A 20961-nucleotide genomic window follows, 5' to 3' on the forward strand; every position below is an offset into this window, starting at 1 on the left:
TGATAATAGTAAGGTACACTATCGCCTATCCTAAAACCGGCGGGCGTTTACTAAGCGGTTCCAGGATTCTTCGCTAGGTTCACTAGTCTAGGAGGCCGGTCGTCTACTGGGGTGATAGGGCAAAACACCTTTTTTTATTTTTATAATTTTTTATTATCAGTTCGTGTGCTAGAAAAGTAAATCCACTAGGGCTCCTTTTCATTCCCGTTTTTTTGGGACCAAAATCAAAATTGCAGTAAGATTTGGGAATTTTATTATTTATGTTTTCAATTTACCCTTTTTTGAAAAATTGCGCCGTTTGCTGCCCACTGCCCTACCATGATCTATAAACTGGAGGTCGAAGAACTGTCGTTTGCTTGCTTTGGTGTCTGCTAAAACTTGAGAAAATTTTGGGGCATCCGCTAGGGGCGCTGACTACCCGGGTTAGTCATCATTTTGCCGATTTTACCGCGTAAGGCATAGCCTTTAGTACAAAATCTACTTACTTTTAGGGGTTTTATTTTATTTAAAGCAAACGAGATATCCGGAATACGACTTTAGGAAGAATAACCTAATATAATATAATAAAAAAAAATAATTCAACGCTTTATCATTTATCTCATTATCCGTCTCCGGCTTTTTACTTAAACTACCGTCAATGACAATGTATGTAACTTTTGATGCTTCGTTTTCAACTCCTGAATTATGTTTTTTGTACCGCTTAGCTTCGATGTGATACCTTATTTCTACGTATTAAAAAATTAAGAAAGGGACCGTTTGTTGGTTGTGTTCAGAACAACAAATTTTGGGAACCCCCTCCCCCCCATCCCATCTTTCGCAACTGCAGCGATGATCTGGTCAAAGGAGTCTATTATGAAGGCGTTGTTTGTTTGAAAACATCGTCACTTGCAAAATGATATGAACATACTTTAGAAGAAGGTTTAAAATTTCCCTTCCTGGGGATGAATTCATTCCAATAACGCTTCAATAACTTTCCATCCTTAGGTGCACTAAACATGGTAAATTTACCAAGATATTTTGGGTAATCTGGGAAACCAGATTTACATCCGGGGACATAACCACGGTTCGGCATCTTCTTTGTCCTATTGCAAGGAAATGTTAAATTATTAGATTAAGAGAAAATAGCACTGCATAAGAATTGGGGATTCGCATATCATGCTCATGGTGTCACTTACATCGAATGAAAACAAATAAACTAGAGCTGATTACATGGGATATTGAAAAATAGATAAACAACACGAATTAATTTGTAATTATTTTAGCTTAAAACTGATTTTTTCGATGATTTAACTACGAACTGAGACCACTCAGTCGTCCCTCTCCATGGTTTACGCGGTAAAATAATGACTAACCCGGGTAGTCAGCGCCCCTAGCGGATGCCCCAAAATTTTCGGGTTTCCACACTTTCGCTACGTTAGCGAATGAAAATAGTTTAAATTACAAATTGGATTAGCTAGTGGTTATCTAGGACAATTTTGATTAGCGAATCGGTTCGCTAATGAACGGGCATTAGCGAAGAGGTTCGCTACTAAAAGCCGTCTGCCCAGTCTGAATAGCGAACTAACACGCTACTAGCTAATCGGCCGGGCAGCCAAATTCTCACAATAGCGAAGTAGTTCGCTAATCACCGGGCCCAGTAGTCAACTAACTCGCGCCATCATGCGGCCAATAGCGAAGTAGTTCGCTAATGGAGATCCCCCTACATTTTGAATAGCGAATCACTTCGCTATAATAAGCCCCCTACATTTTCTATTAGCGAAGTAGTTCGCTAATGGAGATTATCCTACATTTTGAATAGCGAATCACTTCGCTATTATAACCCCCTACATTTTCCATTAGCGAAATAGTTCGCTAATGGAGATTATCCTACGTTTTATATAGCGTATCACTTCGCTATTATAAGTTCCCTACATTTTCTATTAACGACGTAATTCGCTAAAAAATTCACAAATCGATTCACATTAGCGAACCGCCACGCTAATGAAATTCCCTAGCAATTAAATTAGCGAAGTGGTTGGCTAATTCAAATTCAAAGTCTTAAAGAATAGCGAAGCGGTTCGCTGTATATAAAAAATTAAACATGTTTAAAAAAATTATTTTGCTGACGCAATTGTATTTTTATCTCAGTTTTGCTGTAAATAAAGAAAGTGAAAAACATCATAGTAAATCAAATTAAATGGGTTTGTCTGGGACGCAGCCCGCAAATCTAACTTGATTTCATCAAATAAACAGGCAAAATTGCATAATATTCAGGGTCTTGAACGAGTCGAACCAAATATTCATCGTTTTTGGTTTTGGATTTAATAAGGCTTTCAAACCATCCAAGAGAAATCCCATTTTCTCCCGTGCAGTCTATCCAAACAGATAAACCAACGTAACGGTCAACTTCATCAGATTCGTCAGGTTCACTTTCATGGGCAATGTCATACTGGTCTTCGTCCCCAAATGATTCTATAGTCGCTCTCTTTTTTTTCTTTGAGACTTTGAATTTGAATTAGCCAACCACTTCGCTAATTTAATTTCTTGGGAATTTCATTAGCGTGGCGGTTCGCTAATGTGAATGGATTTGGGAATTTTTTAGCGAATTACTTCGTTAATAGAAAATGTAGGGAACTTATAATAGCGAAGTGATACGCTATATAAAACGTAGGATAATCTCCATTAGCGAACTACTTCGCTAATAGAAAATGTAGGGGGCTTATAATAGCGAAGTGATTCGCTATTCAAAATGTAGGATGATCTCCAGTAGCGAACTACTTCGCTAATGACCGCATAATGGCGCGAGTCAGTTGACTACTGGGCCCGGTGATTAGCGAACTACTTCGCTATTGTGAGAAGTTCGCTGCCCGGTCGATTAGCTAGTAGCGAGTTAGTTCGCTATTCAGACTGGACAGACGGCTTTTAGTAGCGAACCTCTTCGCTAATGCACGTTCATTAGCGAACCGATTCGCTAATCAAAATTGTCCTACATAACCACTATTTAAACAACTACGTAATCAAATTTGTAATTTAAATTATTTTCATTCGCTAACGTAGCGAAACAAGGGAACGCAAAATTTTCTCAAGGTTTAGCAGACGAGACGAGCAAAACAGCACTAGCAGTCGACAGTTCTTCAGCCTCCAGTTTATAGAGGTTTTTCCATTTGGTTCGTGTAAGTAGAGGGAAAAAGTCGTGCGGCTAGTCGACTAGTGCGCACCATGGCGGGGGATAGCCGAAACTTGCTGCAGACTTTGCTTGATCCAACATATAGACACAACTGTGTCTAATCTGTGTCAATCGAATAGACACAGTTGTGTCTATATGTTGGATCAAGCAAAGTCTGCAGCAAGTTTCGGCTATCCCCCGCCATGGTGCGCACTAGTCGACTAGCCGCACGACTTTTTCCCTCTACTTACACGAACCAAATGGAAAAACCTCTATAGACCATGGTCGTATCAAGTAGCTGAGACCTCAGCTTGTCTCAGCTGGTCTCAGTGAAAATTTCGACTAGATGGTTTGGATCACATTGTCTCAGCAAATTCTTGAAGCCTCTTCTCCCTTTTTCTTAGTCTATGTAGACTAGAGCTTTTAGGGATCGGCTCTGGTGCAAATATGGGTTGACCTTGACGAGTTTAATAACGGAAGGTGCTGGCACGATAGTGAAAAACCTGAAAAATAGAAATTTTCTGTGTTGCGCCAGTATGTTCCGTTGTTAGCTGGTCAAGGTCAACTCAAATTTGCACCGGGACCGAGGGCTAGAGCTTAGGGCTAGGCCCAAAGTTTCCTGAGACTCGGTTACTACCGAAAGGTAATAGAGAAAAAAAAAATTTATGTAATACATTTTACGTTTGCCGCGCCAGTACCTTCCTTATAAATAAAGAAAACATTTATTTTTAAAGTTAATGTAGCATTTATTAAATTACTTATCAATTTATAATCATAGCCATTTACTCCACAGGCATCTATGACAAATGAGAACCTCTCTCGTTATACAAAAAAAAAATAAATAATGCAGCATTTGGCACTATCCGTCTGCTTTTCTGCATAAAGGCGTCTGCTAGTGTCTTTCCAAATTCTCCGCTTGGATCAGTAGAAATTAATGATCCAAGCTGAGAATCTCAGCTACTTGATACGACTAGGGCTCGGCCCCGGTTCTTGAAAACCCGGTTTACCCACGGTTCGTCGCCAAAAAAAGTCGCCCATGAGCGATCCGGGTAGTCTATTTGCCAAAGTGGGTAGGCTGGGCGGATTTGATGGGCAAACCGGGTATACCCACCACCATCTTGGAAAATGGCGGCTTGCAAAGCCCCAAGTTAAATTAAAAGGGAGGGTAGCAAAAAAAAATTTTTTTTGGCGGGAAATTCAAAGGGCGTCACTTGATTTCAGGGAAAAACTCGGGTAATCGGGTAGGAAATCGGGGATAACCGGGTTTTGAACCCGGGTAATGGAAACGGTTTTCGAAATTGTGTTACCCACATGGTACCCGGGTAGGTAGTGGGCACAAAGTCTTAGGAACCGTTACCCACCGGATCCAATTTTTTTGCCGAGAAGACCTACCCATTCGCCCAAATACCTACCCATTGGACACGGGGCCGAGCCCTAGATACGACCCATGGCCCTACTGAGAAATCTTGTTTTTCACAGCCGGGCAACACTGCTCAGTTTGAAAACTTTTTTGTAGCATATTTTCGTATTAGTACTGTTTTCATCACTTGTGAGTTGTTACTTGTCAACCATTTCTTTATAGAAGAATCACAATGGATAAAGAAAACAGAAGAAATTCGGTAAATAACTTTACAAATGAGTTCCTTGTTAAGTAACCTTGTATACAATTTGCATTTAGATTTTAAAATCAGCCATGATTCCATCTAATCAACCACCAGTTTTTGAGTATGAAGAAGATCAAACGGAAAATTTTACGTCTTCACGGCGGAAATCTTTTAAGAAGCGGGTTAGCTTTGCCGGAAGGGATGAGATAAAGTATGCCTTTATTCTTTGCACTTTCTAATGCTCATCAGACAGTAAAATTATTTACTACTCAGGGAATTTCAAAAGCATGAAGTATTGACGGTTCAAAAGCTGGAAAAAGTATTAAGTCAACTTCAGGATGAAACTGAATTTTCTAAAATGGGTGAAATAGCTGGTTGGCATTCTGAAAAAGAAAACATAGGTCAACAAACATTGGTACTGAGAGAAATATCCATTATACATGATAACATGGAAATTACAAGTTTAGCAAGTATTGAATGTGACACAATTAAAAGCATTGCACAAGAAATCGAACCTAGAAAAATATCAAGGGAGTATGACTGTATGGACATCACAAGTATAGCAAATGATGAATGCAACAAAAGTGAAAGCAGTGTTCAAGAAGTTGAAATGGAAGTGTGTTCTGACTCTGTTGTCCAAATTTCTGGTGTAGCAGCTGACGAAGAACATGCAACAATAGAAGAATTAACATTGCTGTGCCCCCAGCCCATTCTTGTTGAAAATAACTTTTGTTTTGGTAAAAATCCAATGGAAATATCTGTTCAACAAGTTGAAATACCAATAGTTCAAGAAGATACAATTCCTTCCTGTATGTCCAAAAATGCGACAGTTAAGCAGTCAAGAGAAGAATGCCATGAAACCTACGAAAAGATGGTGGAAGATATGAACCCCAATTGTTCGTTAGGGCTTTTAAAAACAATTTTAAATGAAACTGAATTTATAAGCACTGAACTGGTCCAGTCAGACAGTTGCATGCTACAGAAATGTAATGGTATTCAAGAACCTGTTCAAGAAATGAAATGTTTTTATTTCAATGAATCAAATGAATGTTCATTGCTTGCTAAGGAGTTCAACTGGGAAGTTGCATTCTTTGACAGTCTGTTAGTCTTTACCAAAATTCACAGCTATCTCACCTTGAAACTTAAACTTGATGCTGAATATACCTATCAAAATGTCAAGCATTACGTCGTGGAAGATATTGAAATTGACACCAGAAAAGGTAGATTTGAATATCTATTTTGCCTTTCATCATTTTCTTTTTAATTAATTTTTTTTATTGCTGTTTGCGATAAGACGTTGATAAAAAATGGACTAGGTTCGGCTTGATGATTCTTGAAAACTCTTTGGAAAACATTAACCTTAGAGAGGCATGCAGTAATACGCAAGATTTGCCGAAATTAATGTATATTGTTGAGGAGCACACTCGCATGTTCATTGACTTTGCTACTGAGGATTCGCAAAAATTTGAGCTGTTGGCCAACCCTCGATCTATCAGATTTGATGCAGGTTACTCGGATTTTAACGTAACATTCGAATCATCAAATTTGGAGAACCTTTCCTGGGTACGAATTTCATTGAATCTAATTCCTCGTTTTCCCTTGTCAGCCAAAGACATATCTGTTGAAAGTATATTGGGGATAGTTAACAAAACTGAGCTAACAAACATGATTTCCAACATACGACCGAGTACCCTTTACTTGACTCGTATTGCGGAATGTGTCGAGGATTTCCTGAAATTCCAATCTGTGGGCAACGAAACAAGAATGTTTAACTGTGCAAAACATTGAAGTGTATAAATTTACGTTTTATTTTATGCATACACGATTCGGTATTTTTAAACTTTCATTGCTTGTAATATGGCTTCTCTTTCACGGATCATGAATTGTACGATGAGATTATGGATATTTTCTTGACTTCGACTCATCTGCCGTTTCATAGCCGCGCGGAAGTCCTCTCTGGCGCCTAAATCTCCTCTTCGAGTCGTCATTCTCCTTTGCCTAGAAAAGTAATTCGAAGACGAAAAGTTGGTAAAATAAAATAAAAACTATTAACGCAATAATTTGAGATGAAATTTATGAAATAAGGTAAAAATCCTGCGACTTGCTGAAATGCAAACCAAGTGGAATTCCTCGGGGCCAGAAAGGTTAACTTACGTGGCTAGCTGTGTAGCAGAAGGAGGAAATATATCCATATTAATGGCTCCACCTTGATCCGTAACCAGAAATGCTATCTCTTCCAGAATGTCAACTTGAATTACGTAGGAAGAAAAAAGCTTATAGGCAAACTGTCCTTGTCGCCGAATTTTTTCTAAACTTTCCTCTAGTAGGCTTGCATTATTCGGCCAATCATACTGTAGTAAAACGATAAGATGGCCAATAGCGAAATCGCAGTTGCCATTCCTGAAAGCTTGATCCCGAAAGCATGCCACCAGAATGCTGACAGAATATTGGACGATTTCTGTGTGGTTCAGCGCCATAAAATGTAATGGTGGCTTTAAAATGAATGAAAGATATGGGGATGGTTAAAACGCTAAACATCTTTTTGACAAATAATGAACACCTTTCCGTGAGGACTTGAAGAACAAGGAATAATAGTCAGATGACCTGATGGATCACTGCTTTCTGCTGACAAATCTGCAATAACATGCAGAATTTTTTCCGTGGCAGCCTATAAAGAAGAATTAAAAATTGTCGTGTTGCATCTTTTGTTTTTCTCACTTATGCCGATTTCTAAAATAAAAAACTTAAAACTAAGACGCAAAGAGACTTACAAAATGATTTCTTAGGCAAAAAGAAATGCCTGCAGATTTCAAAAGCAACGATTGTGGATTAAGTAGGGTTGAACTCAAAGACTGCAATTTTGTCAAGGCTTCCGAATACAGCCCTTGATATAGAAGAACATCTGCAACGAAACTGGGCAACCAAAGCCACGTCTCTGTGTGCAGGTGACTGCAAATTTTTGCAAACTCGCTGCGAAGTTCTTCCGTCTGTTGAAGAAGTTCCCAGCAACTAACTGCGGTTAAGAAGCTTGATAACAAAGTAGTTGCCGTTGGAACATGGCATCCTTTTGTCACAGTCACGTTCAATGTTGAATATGAGCTGGAACTATCATCCTTCCGACGTTTCAATACTGGTTCTTGGTCATTATCCCTACTAGGGAGAATTGCAGGTACAAGTAATAAAGGTGTATAATCTACCTTGTTTCCTAGAATACATGGGTAAAGTATTTTTGCATACATTTTATTTTGTGCTAAATAGAAGTTAAGTAAATTTTACCTTGATTTGGAATTTGAAAGCTCAGGGATTTATTTTCCTTACATATTCATATAGCGATTCCACTAGCACCACTGTAGTACAGTATATTAACTGGCGAAAGTTTGGACTGTCTTCCCCCAAGAGGTGTGGAATGGTAGAAAGACCAAAGATTTTGACACATCAGTTCCCGGTTGCTAAAAGTGTCGCGCAAAAAAAGTGTGGGTACTAATTGTCAAACAACAAAAGTTATGTGACATGACACAAAAAATACTTGATACTAAACATAGAACTGAGTTCCCAGCCCAGTTTCCGGCCCATGGCAAACATTATTTTAAAGAGATTTGTCCAAGCTTCCTCTGCTTTTAATTCAGATTCTTCCACTCCCTATTAACAAAACTTTAACATAAAAGTAAAACAGATCTCAAACCAATGGTTTACCTGAATTAATGTTGACCCACTGGCAAACCAGCTGACATAGAAATCAACTGATTTCAAGATAAGTCTATACAATTGTTTTTGAGGTACATCAATTGTCCTTGAGCTAAGCAGTGTTGGTAGCAAGTCCACTACCAACAGTTTCCTAAAGCAATTAACAGGAGTTTGGTAGGTACTATGCTTTTCACTTGTCAGCAAAGTATCTGCTAGTTTTTTCTGCATTATCAAACAAGAATATTTTTTTGAAGTTCTTAAATTAACAGAATGTATGTAAGATCACAGCCTACTCCATGAGTGTCAACAAATTGTGGAAGCATGGACAACAAAACTAGCATTAGTCGACAATGTTCCAACGTATCTTCTGCCCTTTCTGCCATAGCAAGTAATAGCTGATGTTGCACTTCTGTGAATAAAAGATTTGGCTTCTTTTAAAATCAAAGAAAGTCAGCAACTGAAAATATGAAACTATTTTACCTGTAAGCATGTGTGAAAACATGTCACAATGAAACTGTGATATTATGTTGCCATTGGCTTTCTGTAGTGCACATGTGATTTGCTGCACCTCTTCCCATAATTCAGCTTCATTTGGAAAATCAAAGAATCTGCAGTTGTGATATATAAGATTGCTGAAGAAGATTGAAAAGTAATTAAGCTATATACTTACAAGCTGGAAAAGTATCTGGCAGCTTCTTTGGGATTGTTGGCAGATTTTTGAGTAGTATATGCCTCAAGCTGAGCAAACAGAGCAGTTTGAAAGAACAACGAATCCGAAATTATCTTCACTGTTAGCACAGAAAGAAAGTTTAAACAACAAAGAGACACACATACCTGAACAGCAAAATTTCGTGGAAACAAAGTTTTGGCAGTTATCATCCAAGCTTTAGCTGTAGCAAGATCATGTTTATGACTATTTTTTGTGCGATAAATCACATATTCTTCGTCAGAAAGTTGATTTTCCTGCATTTCATCAATGATTCCCGTTCGCATTTCTGAAAATAAATTATTAGCAGAAATTAGTTCAAAAAAGTCAACACAGGCATGGACTACTCTAACTAAAGGACGGGACTCTTTCCCTATCTCGCCTTGTTAAAGGGTGTCGTTGTGGGCTATTTTCATGAAAAAATAAAAAATACACCAGTAAATGCAGCTTTAAAAGGCGATTGTAACCATCAAATTTTTTCTTTATAAAACGAATCATTTAAGAAGATATTGCGATTTTAATTTTGGTAGGAGGGAGAATTGGGCGGGCCGCCGGTGCCATCTATCAACCAAAAATCGCAAGTTCTTGCTGATTGACAACTGAACTCGAAATTGTCAGGTGCCATCTATCAACTAAAATCGCATGATCTTGCTGATTGACAACTGAACTTGAAATTGTAGAAAGAAAACTAGGGGCCCTCACTCCGTTCAGGAAGTTCCCGATAGGGACGGGTGGTTTGAATCGGTTGTGGGTGGTTGGTTTTTTCTTTCCATGTCGTGCTGCTTGATGGTGTGGTTTAGTTATTGTAAGGCGGACTGTTTTTTCTGGTGCAGGAATGTTGTTTTTAGGTAATGGGTGTTTATGTTTGGTATGGCAAGTTTTTGGTTCGAAAAGTCTCCTCTGCACCCTTCAAGCGAAAACCTTGAACTCGGATTCTATTCGTCAGTTGTGCCTCAACTTCGGATGATATTCGTCACTCCCGCTATGCTTTGGTGTTATCGAAAACGCTATCTCTCCCTGCTATTTTGAAAACTACCCGTCGATTCTATGTTGCCACCTGGTGGCGAATCACAGAAGCTCTGTCATGGAGTCATGTAAATACTAGATAGGAATTTGAAAATTCGGCCTGGGCTACTAGCGCCATTTGTGTTTGGTTCTGAAAGTTATTTGTCTGTCTCCGCTAGAGTACGCTTCGAAAGGTTCGCGGAACAATTCGTTCGTTTTTGAATTTTTTTTTAAATTTGAATTTCAATTTCAATCACAAAGTTGTGAGGTTGGCATAATGTCGTTGGACATCATTTTTGAAATTTGTCTGCCATGTTGTTCCTCTGTGTAAATTTCATAGTTACAATCTAACTCTGCGACATGGTAAAAACTGCCTTTAGTTTGTTGGGATTGTGAATTAAAATGAAACGTTTAAAGAAGTATGGACTGTTCCGTGTACTTTTCAATAGTTTCAAAGCGTAAAAAATTTTTTTAGTGAAAATTTATTTAAATTGGCATCCCTGTGTTTGTCATTGTTTCGTCGTTGGTTGTGTGTGATGTACGTACGGTGGAGTTTTGTCGGTTGTATTCCATCATGGTATGTTTGTGTTCAGTAAGTGATTTTTTTGGTTATTGAATGAAATCGTAGTTTTTTAAAAGTGGAATTTGTTGGTCAAGTTGTTTTGGATGGTGACGGTTGGCGTTCTTGTTGTATGCGCTTTTGTTGCGTCTTACCTATTGATGGCAACCTAGTTATTTTTGAAACTAGGTATTACTATTACTTTTTACCGAGTTTTCGAAAAAAAAGTAGGTAATACTGTTACTAAATACCTAGTTTTATAAAATTACTAGGTAAAGTAGTGGCCGAAAAACTAGGTACTAGGTAATAGTAAAAAGTAGCGGCAAGAAAACTAGGTAGGAATAAAAAACTAGGTAGTAATTTAAAACTAGGTAACCTAGATAAACCTAGTTTATCTAGGTTAAAAACTATGAACAAATTCATACGTCAGTCTCAGAGTCAGACTCAGAGTTATTCAGGTGCAGCTTGCGAGTGAAATGAAGTTGATGTGACAATTGTCAATCAAAAGTAGATGGACTGACTTAATCAGGCCCTGCAATACAATAAAATATATCAAAAACATAAGAAATGCTATTAAAACTATGAACAAATTCATACGTCAGAGTCACACTCAAAGTTATTCATGTGCAGCTTGCGAGTGAAATGAAGTTGACTACTTGACTCACTTAGGATGTGACCTGCAATACAATACAATATATCAAAAATATAAGAAATGCCTGTACAACTATGAACAAATTCATACGTCAGTTATTCAGGTGCAGCTTGCAACAGTTGCAAGTGAAATGAAGTTGACTCACTTTAGGATGTGACAATTCCAATGAAAAAATGCTAGACAAACTAAATAAGTCCCTGCAATACAATTAAATACATTACAAAACTAACAAATGCTTGTAAAATAACCATTTATTTCATATTCATACTTAAACTTTGAGTTATTCAGGTGCAGAATTGCATGTAATTTCCAATAAACAGTAGATAGACTGATAGACTAACTCAGTCAGGCGTCAGGCTCTGTCAGGGAAAGGGAAAAAAGGAAACAAATGAATAGCGATAAGCGACAAATTACAATTAACAGAAATTTTGAGTTTTTAATCATTTGACAACAGTGTAAAAAAAAAAAGTCAAATTACCTAGGTAATGTTTTTCTTATTACTAGGGAGTTTTTTTTTTAACTAGGTTTTACTATTACTAAAGTAGCCTGGAGAGAAACTAGGTAAAGTAGAACTAGGTAAAGTAGTGAAAAAAAACTAGGTATTACTAGGTAACTAGGTAATACTAGGTATTACTACCTAGTAATGCCACCAATAGTCTTACCTTATGGCTGCCTCTGGTTTTTCCGTTCCGCTGGGGTCTGATTCTTGGAAAAATCTTCTTGGTCGTCAGATTGATGCGGCATTGTCGAGTAAGATGTTGAATATTGAAGAATTACCGAAAACTGTTGCGGATCTCGATGTTGAATTCGATGTGTGGAAGGTTTTGTTGCCTTCTTTTACAGGTTCTGTTGTCGTGTTTGCAGTTTTGCTTGCTGTTCATTTTTATAACAAAGATCAGTTGAAGTTGATGGAGTTGAAAGTTAGAATAAGAAGCCTCGAGAGAAAAGGTGGACAAGGTGGAAGCGCTTCTGTGGAATAGCTGATTTGTTTGGTAACTGTTGATGTGAGCGAGAAAAAGAGGAAAATCATGTTTTTGAAGAAGTTAAGGGTGAAAAGGATAGTTGTTTTTAGGATGTGTTTGTTGTGAAGGTTTTGGGTGATGTTTCCCGTTTTGGAAAATGGTTACGAGTGTTGCGGGGTTGAATTGAAATTGTGGTGGTTTACATTCCATTAGTGTCATACAGTGTTTGTTCAGATGAATATTGTATTATTTGTTTTGTTAAATCTGTGCTTGTTTATAGTATGTGTCGTATAAGCATTTGTAGGTGGTTATTTGTCTTTTCATGGTGATTTGTTGTAGGTATTTTTATTTGTGTAGTTGTTTGGTTTTGGTGTTACAATTCCATGTTAAGTTAATAAATGGAGTTCGAAGAATGTGGTATTTTCTTTGTTTTTCTGCGGGATATCGTCGATGATGAAGCAAAATATTACCTCTAGTATCAGTAGTAGGAACTATAAATTATGATAATGAATCGTAGGAAACATAAATTATGGTATTAGAATGCACACCTTGAACGTGTTAGCAGACGACTACAAGATAGATATACGAAGTCGTACTTAGATGCAGAGATGTGCGCGAGCAAAGATTTTCTTTCTCAAGCAAACAAAAGCAATTGCCAATTTTTGTTTGTTTGCTCGATTAATTGAGAATTATTTGAACAATTTGCCAAACAATTTTCTCGTCCAAAATTGTTCATAAACAAATAAAATTGTTTGAACAATACAGTTTGTTTGAGCAAAATTTATTGTTTGAACAAAAACCCTTTAAAAAAATTTCGGCAACGCAGACAACGCTCCAATAAAAAAAAACACGGTTACATTTTCTTGGATAACAACAGAGATCCAAGAAACAATTAAACAAAAGGTTTGACTTTCTTTTTTAAACGTTACAGGTTCGAAAACATTTTATTTCCTTATTGACTGGATGTCAAAGACTTAGAATAATAGTAACAGTAATCACAGTTAACATTGATTTTTGATTAGAATTCACAGGTGTTTACTTTTTTTTGTGGCAGAATTTGCACTGAGAAAGATTAATTTGTCCACATTTTGTGGATCCAAACGCTGGCGTTGTTGAGTGACAACATTTCTTCCGGTACTAAAGACTCTTTCAGACGGTGCCGAGGTAGCAACTATCCCTAATATTTGTCTGGCGTATATTGCAAGAAGCGGAAAATCGTATTGACGCCTCTTCCACCAAGGCAAGATATCTAGCTCGTCCATTTCATCGGCAGATAATCTTGGAATGGCGAGGAAGTTTTGCATTTCAGCCTTCAGAAGCTCTTCTCGGGTTCCATTTGTAGCAGGTTCCGCATCCAAGACGATGCCGTACAAAGCCGATATTTTGATTTTTTGCTAGATGAATGATGGCGCTGTCGTATTTGCTGTCCGCATTGAGTTTTCTGTTGGTGTCGAACTTCAGGATTCAGTCATCTGATTGACTGGTTACTGTCACTGAGAAACATGTTGCGCTAGTCATCATTTCCTTGGAAACTTGGAAACTTTTGAGTTTTTTTTTTAAATTTTTTGAACAAAACCAAACAAACAATGGAAAAATTGTTTGAAATTGTTTGACTTTTGTTCAAACAAACCCAAGCAAGAAAAAAAAATTATTTATTTACTCGAGCAAAAATTTACTTGATTAATCGAAAATTGCTTGAACAAAATTTGCTTGTGCACATCTCTGCTTAGATGACGGGTGTCACTGAAACGCGCTTCATTTCTGTGAAATGCGCGTTTTCACCTGCGTGTCTAGCTCTCTACAATGCGCGTTTTTATTCGGCAACATTTGTTTAGTGTTTGCGCGAATCGTTGTGCATTCGTGTCGCGCAAGCGCGTAGGGCGTATTTTGGTTACACCCGAAGAATTTTGCGATGCAAAGTTCAAGAAGTTTTACTAAGACTGTATTGGTACAAGCAAACGAAAATTACTTGGCGTCAATTGTAGGCTAAATTATCAATTAGAGATTATTATTCTTCAACTTTTTACTATTTTTTCTTAATGTATCAGGTGTAATAATGGAAACCATGCGTAACAGTTCATCTCCACAAACATTTAGAGGGTTGGGATCCAGTCAAAAATTCAGAAGTACACACAAGTCTATCTATGTTCATAATGTAATCTTCATTTCAATGAATTTTTCTAATTAATTGGATTTTCAATTTAAAACATTTAGCCAATTTTAAACATAGGATCATAGCCTTATGTAAATCGTTGTAGCCAACCAAGCTGAAACTCCAGCAGTCCTTCAGCTATGGTAGAAAGTTACCTAATTAGTTTATGTGAATTGGAGATAAATAATCGATCAGATGTATTTCTAGCTGAAACTATATTTACGGTGATGCATCATTCCAGGCAGAATTATAGATATCTTTGCTAAAAGTTTGGTTAATATGGGGAACAAGAAGAATTCACACTATGAAATTAAGCAGTTCGAAAGTCAAGCAAATATGGTGTAAATGTGGTGGAAGCTTAAAATTAGCATTTTCCCCCATTCTGCAACATTCGTTGCATACGATTTTTTTTTCATTGTTATGTTTGAGTATTTCAAAGATAATTTGAAAATCCTCCTTCTCTAAAACAGTTGAATAATTTTGATAATTATTTTCAATTTTAAACAAGAATAATGAAATAACATTCAAAATTTCCTATTATCTTACATTTTTTGTTTAATTGTATTATTGCTTTTTTCGCAGTAAGCCTATAATGAAGTAAGATTTGCAAAAGTATCGTGACGCTTTAGTATCGTTACGTCCCAACGGATTACACACTTTTCATTACATGGCGGTTTTTTTTTCTCGCAATTCCTCTGAACTACAGGATGGAGTCATTCGTGAAGCTTTCGCAGTATGCCTACGATGCAAAAACGCTTCCATATATCTGTGAAAAGCTGAATCCTTTACATCTCCTTGTTTATTTAGTGAAGTATTGCTGTCGAACGCCATTGGATACTGCTTTCATCGATTCGTAAGTAGGACGTGGACATATCCGCGTTTCAATCATAATGTGTAGTATGTTGCTAGAACTTTTTAAACATGCCAATTACAAGAGCGTCCTGATTTTGTTTTCATTTATTCTATTGTATTTTCGACAGAATCTCATCAATATATTTATCTTCCACGATGACATCTGTTCATTGTATCATCGTCGTCGCTCTTGCAATCTCTACGAATTGTTGCGAATTGTACATTTCAGAAGACGGCGATCTATTCGAGATGACCGAGTCGACATCAACCTATGTCACAGTATTTCCGTCGAATCTAATATTTCCAAGACAAGGACAGTATCATCCTTGCCATCGTCCTCGTCTTCTCAATTTTTATTTTGGCTGCTACAATTTGGTATCTGTGTTAAAAATACGCAAATGTAAGCCCGACTTTTGATTGTCATCAAAATTTCTTATACTTCATTACTTCACGTTTTCGGTGTAATTTATTTATTATTTATCTATTCCAATTTTTTCCCAGACAGGTCACGGATTTCGAATTCAAACCAATCCTTTCACATTTCTAACTGTACCTCCAGCCATAGCCTTCTCTATTAGAGAAAGCCGAAAGGAACGCTATCCCTTGCATGTGGGAAAAGTGAAGCACATTTGGCATGCACTCTTTTGGGCGAGTTACCAAAAGGACTCCAGGGTAAACGACTTTTGGTTGCAGGTTTCCGACACTTGGACATCTGGCACACGACGCCAGGACATCTGCCCATCGACTTTAGGACTAGTGGTTCCCGACATTTGGACACACAACAAAATGTTGCTGAACCGAATTAGCAGAATACTCGACCAGTACTCAGCGACGAAAAGACTTCCAGTTAAACGACGAGTGGACTCCCAGGCAATCGACGTTCGAACTCCCGGGTAATAGACGTTTGGAATCTTTTTGTTTTTGTTTTCTTTTTTTTTCGACTGTTCTTTACGACATAGGAACTCCTCATCCAGCGACAAAAGGACTCCCAATCCAGTGACGCACGGATTTGCTTATTTGTTGCAGCTGAAGGATCGTTAATAACATAGGTATTTTTAATTGACTATGATTATTGTATAGATATTTGTGTTTACATTTATCGGCTGGATAACTTATTTATTTTTATTATAGAAGAAAAGTTTAATTACAATTATGTAAATATTGTACTCTGAAATGGAACGAACATGGGTAACCATGTTTGTTCCAGTCAGACTTCTTTCCCTTCTTGCATTCTGAAATGGAACGAACATGGGTAACCATGTTTGTTCCAGTCAGACTTTTGACCCTTCTTGTATTCTGAAATGGAACGAAAATGGGTAACCATGTTTGTTCCAGTCAGACTTCTGACCCTTCTTGTATTCTGAAATGGAACGAACATGGGTAACCATGTTTGTTCCAGTCAGACTTCAGAACACAAACAGATTGTACTTCAAATGTTAATGTATTAAACAACATAAATACAAAATTCTTCGTTCACGGTTGTACAATTTTTCTGAGTAGATTCACATATGGCAATCACGATCAAACGTAAATTTAAACAGTGCTTGGTTACACTTCGGCAGGACATAAGGAAAAAAAAAATAATAACTTAAAAAATAACACAAGGCTTAAAAAATAACACAGGCAAGGAAGCCCCTTAAACAACTGCTTGAGGTCCACGAACTCCAGGTCTTCGCTGGCCAGACATTCTTGCGATTTCACAAATTCTCGACTAATTCGTAAACAACACTTTGGTTTTCGTTAAAGGACATGTCCAAAAAGTAAATAAAACAATGACACAATTATTGCAAGTGGCTCTAAACTCACGTAATTGTATTCAATTTTTTTACATTACAGTAATAAGAGAATCTATAATCTAGCCGATAAATCCAAGCTATAAATATAAGATAAATATAAGCTAGACAATAATTACAATGAAATATGAAGACAAATCGAATTTAAAATACTTACCGAAAGAAAAAGAGTCCAAACGTCGCTGGCCCGGGAGTTCACTTGTCGTAATCTCGTAAAGGACTTTCTGGGTTCAGCAACATTGATTGTCGCGCCCAAACGTCGGGAACCAGTAGTCCTATCGTCGCTAGACAGATGTCCTCCTGTCGCGAACCGGTCGTCCAAGTGTCGAGTGCCAGAAGTCCAAGTGTCGGAAAACCTGGAGTCCTTTGGGCAACTAGCCCAAAAGTCCCTATCCCGCACATTTTGCTCACCTTTCCTCCCATTCCCTTCCTCCAAGGGTACCCATGGGAGCCATCTGGTGATAAAAATGATGTAGGGGGGAGGGGGAGAATCACCCGGATTTATGAGCGGTAATTTATGAACGACCCATTTATATTTTTCCGTGAGGGATTTTAATGACGATGTTACACGGAATGGCATACATTCCTGTTTATTGCATATGTTCATTCGCAGCCATTCAACACGTGCAGCCGTACAATAAAATTTTTTTGTCTCCGGCTCGGCGAGAATGGGCATAACCTGTGTAGTTGAGGGATGCCTCATTCATTCCAGAAGGAATGAATTCATATCGATCGAAAAGTTAACTTTTAAAAATCGCCACTAGGCAATAAAACGGCTCCCGTGGGTACACTTGAAGGATGGGCAAAATTGGAGGCAGGGAAGCCAAAATTGCTTTAAAAAAAAGCCCCAACCTTTCGGCTTTCTTAATAGAGAAGGCTATGCTCCAGCCCGCCAATATCAAGCACCGGCACAAACATGGATTGAACACGAAATTTGAAAGCAATTTGTTACATTTTGATGTATTTTAAAGATCCTGATATGTTCCGTCAAATGTTAACCGCGATAATAAATTTGCCTTACTAATACATGAATAAAAAATAAAATTTCAAAGTTTAAAATATTGATAATCACAAAAGCAAGTTTAAATCTTAGAAAACCTTGAAACACGTTTAGGGAATACGAATAGGTCTTGTTGGATTCCTAGATGGTCACTACAGAACGAACGAAGAATCACCGACTGCAGAAATGCTCACTCCTCCAACTTTTCATGGGAAAAAAGAGAAAAAAAAGAAAAAAAAATCACACGGAATTATTAGAAAACCAGTCCACTAGACGTAAAAAAAACGTTACAATACCAACGATTATCGTGCTTTCATTAAGGAGGCTCAGTCAACTGCCAACCTCATTCAAGCAAGATGCCCCGTGATAGTGACAGTGAGCCGGAAATCGAAAATGTTCAACTTGGATGCAGTACTCAAATGGAGACAGTACCAATGAACACTGCACAACCTACGTTTGAAAGAATTAAAAACATCAATCCACAGCTCAACAAGTAAGTAAAACTCTTCTCCTGTTAAGTAGACAAATCGTTAACCAACTAAGCTTTTACAATTCTAGATGGAAAATTAAAGGAAGGGCATCCCGTATATCGAGACTTTTCCCAATCAAGGAAAACAAAAGGATGTTCTTTTTTGGACTTCAAGACGATTCGGGAACAATAAAAGTAAAAACTTTCGGCAAAGACGCTGAAAAATTCTACCAAGTCGTTCAAGAAGGAGAATTTTACACCCTGCAGTTCGCTAAAGTTGTCCCAACTGCAAACCCCACCAGAAAGGTGAAGGCTTCCAAAATGTCATTGAAAACATTAGGGCCCGGAAGGAATCACAGGGGTGTTGAAGAATTTGATGGTAATACGCTTAACTATTACTACACAATTCTATGCTTTTATTAAAACAATTCTCTTGTTAGACACAAATTTTGATTGGCTATCCTACCACGAAAATGTTAAAAAAATGTTTGAGCTGACAAACGAGTCTCCAACTGCTACTCCAGCTTTATTGCAGCTTTGGGAATCAACTTTTTCTGGTCGAAGAAGGGAGCTCGAAACCAATGTGCTTCCTCAAGGCGTATTCCCTGTTATAAATACCCGATGCCCTATTCTCAAACTACAACAATGAGTAACTTTCTAAGCTTAATCAACACATTTTATTGTAATCATCAATTTTATTATTCGATAGTTACTGGAAGAATTCGATTTGATATGTGGACCGGGAACATGCAGGATCTTTCGAGAAAACTGGCTCAAGTTAGTTCCAAACATCATTGATATTGCTGGGAAGCAAAAGATTTCGAATAAAGTTGCTGAAATTCTACATCGTTATCGTTCTTTGGATTCACCTGATTTCGGTTTGTATACTTAAACGTTTAATCATTTCTGTAGTATTAACTAAAAACTTTTAAACAGAAACTAGTTCTTGCGCAGCCCTAGAGCTGCTTCCATCATTACTGCCAACTAGAAAACTGAAGGATTCCTGTAGATTTTTCTTCGACTGCCATGAGGTAACATTTTTCTCGTACAGTTCAATTGTCCTCTGATTATAAACTAATTGATTCTTTTTCAATCAGGACTCAGTTAATTTGGCTGAAGCAATAAGGAAGCCCCATCGCGAGTCACCCTTCATTCTCAAACACGGGTCTTCGTTCCATATCATTGCTGATAGCAAACCGTATTTATACGTTTCTGGAGAATCGATGGAGGCCCTCCTTTCCCTCATAGCAACTTATTATGTGTTTCACCAGACCTACGCGAAGGAAGTGTCAACCACATTACAGTTTATTCAAAGTGAAGTGCTTGCTGCGGACGACCCGGATACCAAATATGCAAATTCATTAACGGTATTTGTCCAAAATTTGCGCAAATTAGCTGCATGTAATGCGGAGTAAAATGTTCGTAGCTCGTGCTCGTTGTGTCCATCCTGCCTCTAATTATGTCAAATCGACCTGTTGAATGTTAATCCAGATTGTTAAAGTGTGTTACTTTCGTGGCAGATCTAAGTGCTGATCGAGCGCGGAATGTCAAAACCTAATGTATGTTTCTTATTAAACGGAAATTATATCAATGAATACGAGTTTTTTTATTTAAAATAATATTGTAGAAATTTATGCAACCCTTTTTTACTCGCATTGGTTGCCAAAACCGATATGCCCGAGGGCAGCTTTCATACTAGTTTTAAGCATTCATTTTTCGAAGTCCTTCGAAAAATGAAAGTTTCATTTGGCGTAAATCGAAACGTGGAAACTATTTCACTTTTCGAAGGTTATTAACCTTCGATCTGGGTTGTTGACATTTCGAAGGTTTTTTCGTTCGAAAAGTGAATGACTTTTTTAACAGTGAGGCCTTGGCCTCACACGGCCTGTGGAAAAACCAGTCCGTTGCCAGGCGACGCACAAAGCCCCGCCTTGAAAACAACTTCGCGGCCTGATTTTTCCCTATCTTCATGACCGACGCGCCATCTCTCTGAAAAAAAATCTCCCAAAACTTCGAGTCGCTCTTAGATTGCTCCGTGTTCCTTTATCGTTGAGCCGATAATTGACACGACCCCTTCGTTAATCTCCGCGTTATCTCCTCTACAACATGACGTCAAGTTTTGCGCCACAGCATCTAAAATAACAAAACGTATAAAAGATACGTACGAGACCCTGAAATCGACTCGAATGGGCCGACTAAACTGCTCCGCACTCCTTTGCCATTCAGCCGATAAAAACGGGGACTCGACCGGGAGCTGCTGCGTTATTTCCTCTACAAAAGGAGACCAATCTCAGCGGATCAGCATCTAAAATAAAAAAACGAACGAAAGATTAGTGTAGACACCCCTTAAATCGCCGCGCCATCAGCGCCATCTCTGG

General features: G+C 37.9%; 2 protein-coding genes and 3 long non-coding RNA genes across 6 annotated transcripts; 3 read left to right on the plus strand and 2 right to left on the minus strand.

Moving 5' to 3' along the window:
* Positions 1–4603: 4603 nt before the first annotated feature.
* LOC123469825 lies at positions 4604–6595 on the plus strand. Its single transcript, XM_045169172.1, has 4 exons — positions 4604–4764; positions 4824–4960; positions 5023–5969; positions 6044–6595. Exons 1-4 carry the CDS (start codon positions 4738–4740, stop codon positions 6535–6537), a joined length of 1605 nt encoding a protein of 534 aa, XP_045025107.1. The 5' UTR covers positions 4604–4737; the 3' UTR covers positions 6538–6595.
* LOC123469822 (integrator complex subunit 10-like) lies at positions 6138–9462 on the minus strand. The gene is given in 14 exon segments (XM_045169167.1): positions 6138–6493; positions 6553–6747; positions 6904–7241; positions 7310–7417; positions 7521–7954; positions 8026–8049; positions 8052–8140; positions 8142–8198; positions 8276–8388; positions 8443–8655; positions 8727–8842; positions 8914–9041; positions 9104–9171; positions 9268–9462. Coding segments are annotated over 13 exon segments (2010 nt in total). The 5' UTR covers positions 9427–9462; the 3' UTR covers positions 6138–6493; positions 6553–6584.
* A 1092-nt stretch (positions 9463–10554) lies between these two features.
* LOC116930457 lies at positions 10555–11796 on the minus strand. 2 transcript variants are annotated; one of them, XR_006643188.1, is made up of 5 exons: positions 11624–11796; positions 11446–11552; positions 11301–11380; positions 11129–11235; positions 10555–10858 (listed from the first exon to the last, which is right to left on the minus strand). It is a non-coding gene; the product is annotated as an uncharacterized LOC116930457 (long non-coding RNA). The 2 variants fall into 2 exon arrangements; XR_006643187.1 differs by having other exon boundaries at positions 10555–10872; positions 11624–11794.
* A 3398-nt stretch (positions 11797–15194) lies between these two features.
* Positions 15195–15942, plus strand: LOC123469837. The gene is made up of 3 exons (XR_006643189.1): positions 15195–15322; positions 15450–15721; positions 15823–15942. It is a non-coding gene; the product is annotated as an uncharacterized LOC123469837 (long non-coding RNA).
* A 2825-nt stretch (positions 15943–18767) lies between these two features.
* Positions 18768–20129, plus strand: LOC123471159. Its single transcript, XR_006645283.1, has 5 exons — positions 18768–18962; positions 19024–19232; positions 19293–19461; positions 19520–19614; positions 19681–20129. It is a non-coding gene; the product is annotated as an uncharacterized LOC123471159 (long non-coding RNA).
* Positions 20130–20961: the final 832 nt, after the last annotated feature.

Source organism: Daphnia magna, linkage group LG1 (assembly GCF_020631705.1).
Source record: "Daphnia magna isolate NIES linkage group LG1, ASM2063170v1.1, whole genome shotgun sequence".
Classification (NCBI taxonomy): Eukaryota; Metazoa; Arthropoda; class Branchiopoda; order Diplostraca; family Daphniidae; genus Daphnia; species Daphnia magna.

Bases quoted from the DNA above. Each gene is read 5' to 3' on its own strand.
- LOC123469825 (XM_045169172.1), top strand. From the start codon at position 4,738: ATGGATAAAGAAAACAGAAGAAATTCG. The intron at 4,765-4,823 runs GTAAATAACTTT...ATTTGCATTTAG, and splicing joins AAGAAAACAGAAGAAATTCG to ATTTTAAAATCAGCCATGAT. The intron at 4,961-5,022 runs GTATGCCTTTAT...TTTACTACTCAG, and splicing joins GCCGGAAGGGATGAGATAAA to GGAATTTCAAAAGCATGAAG.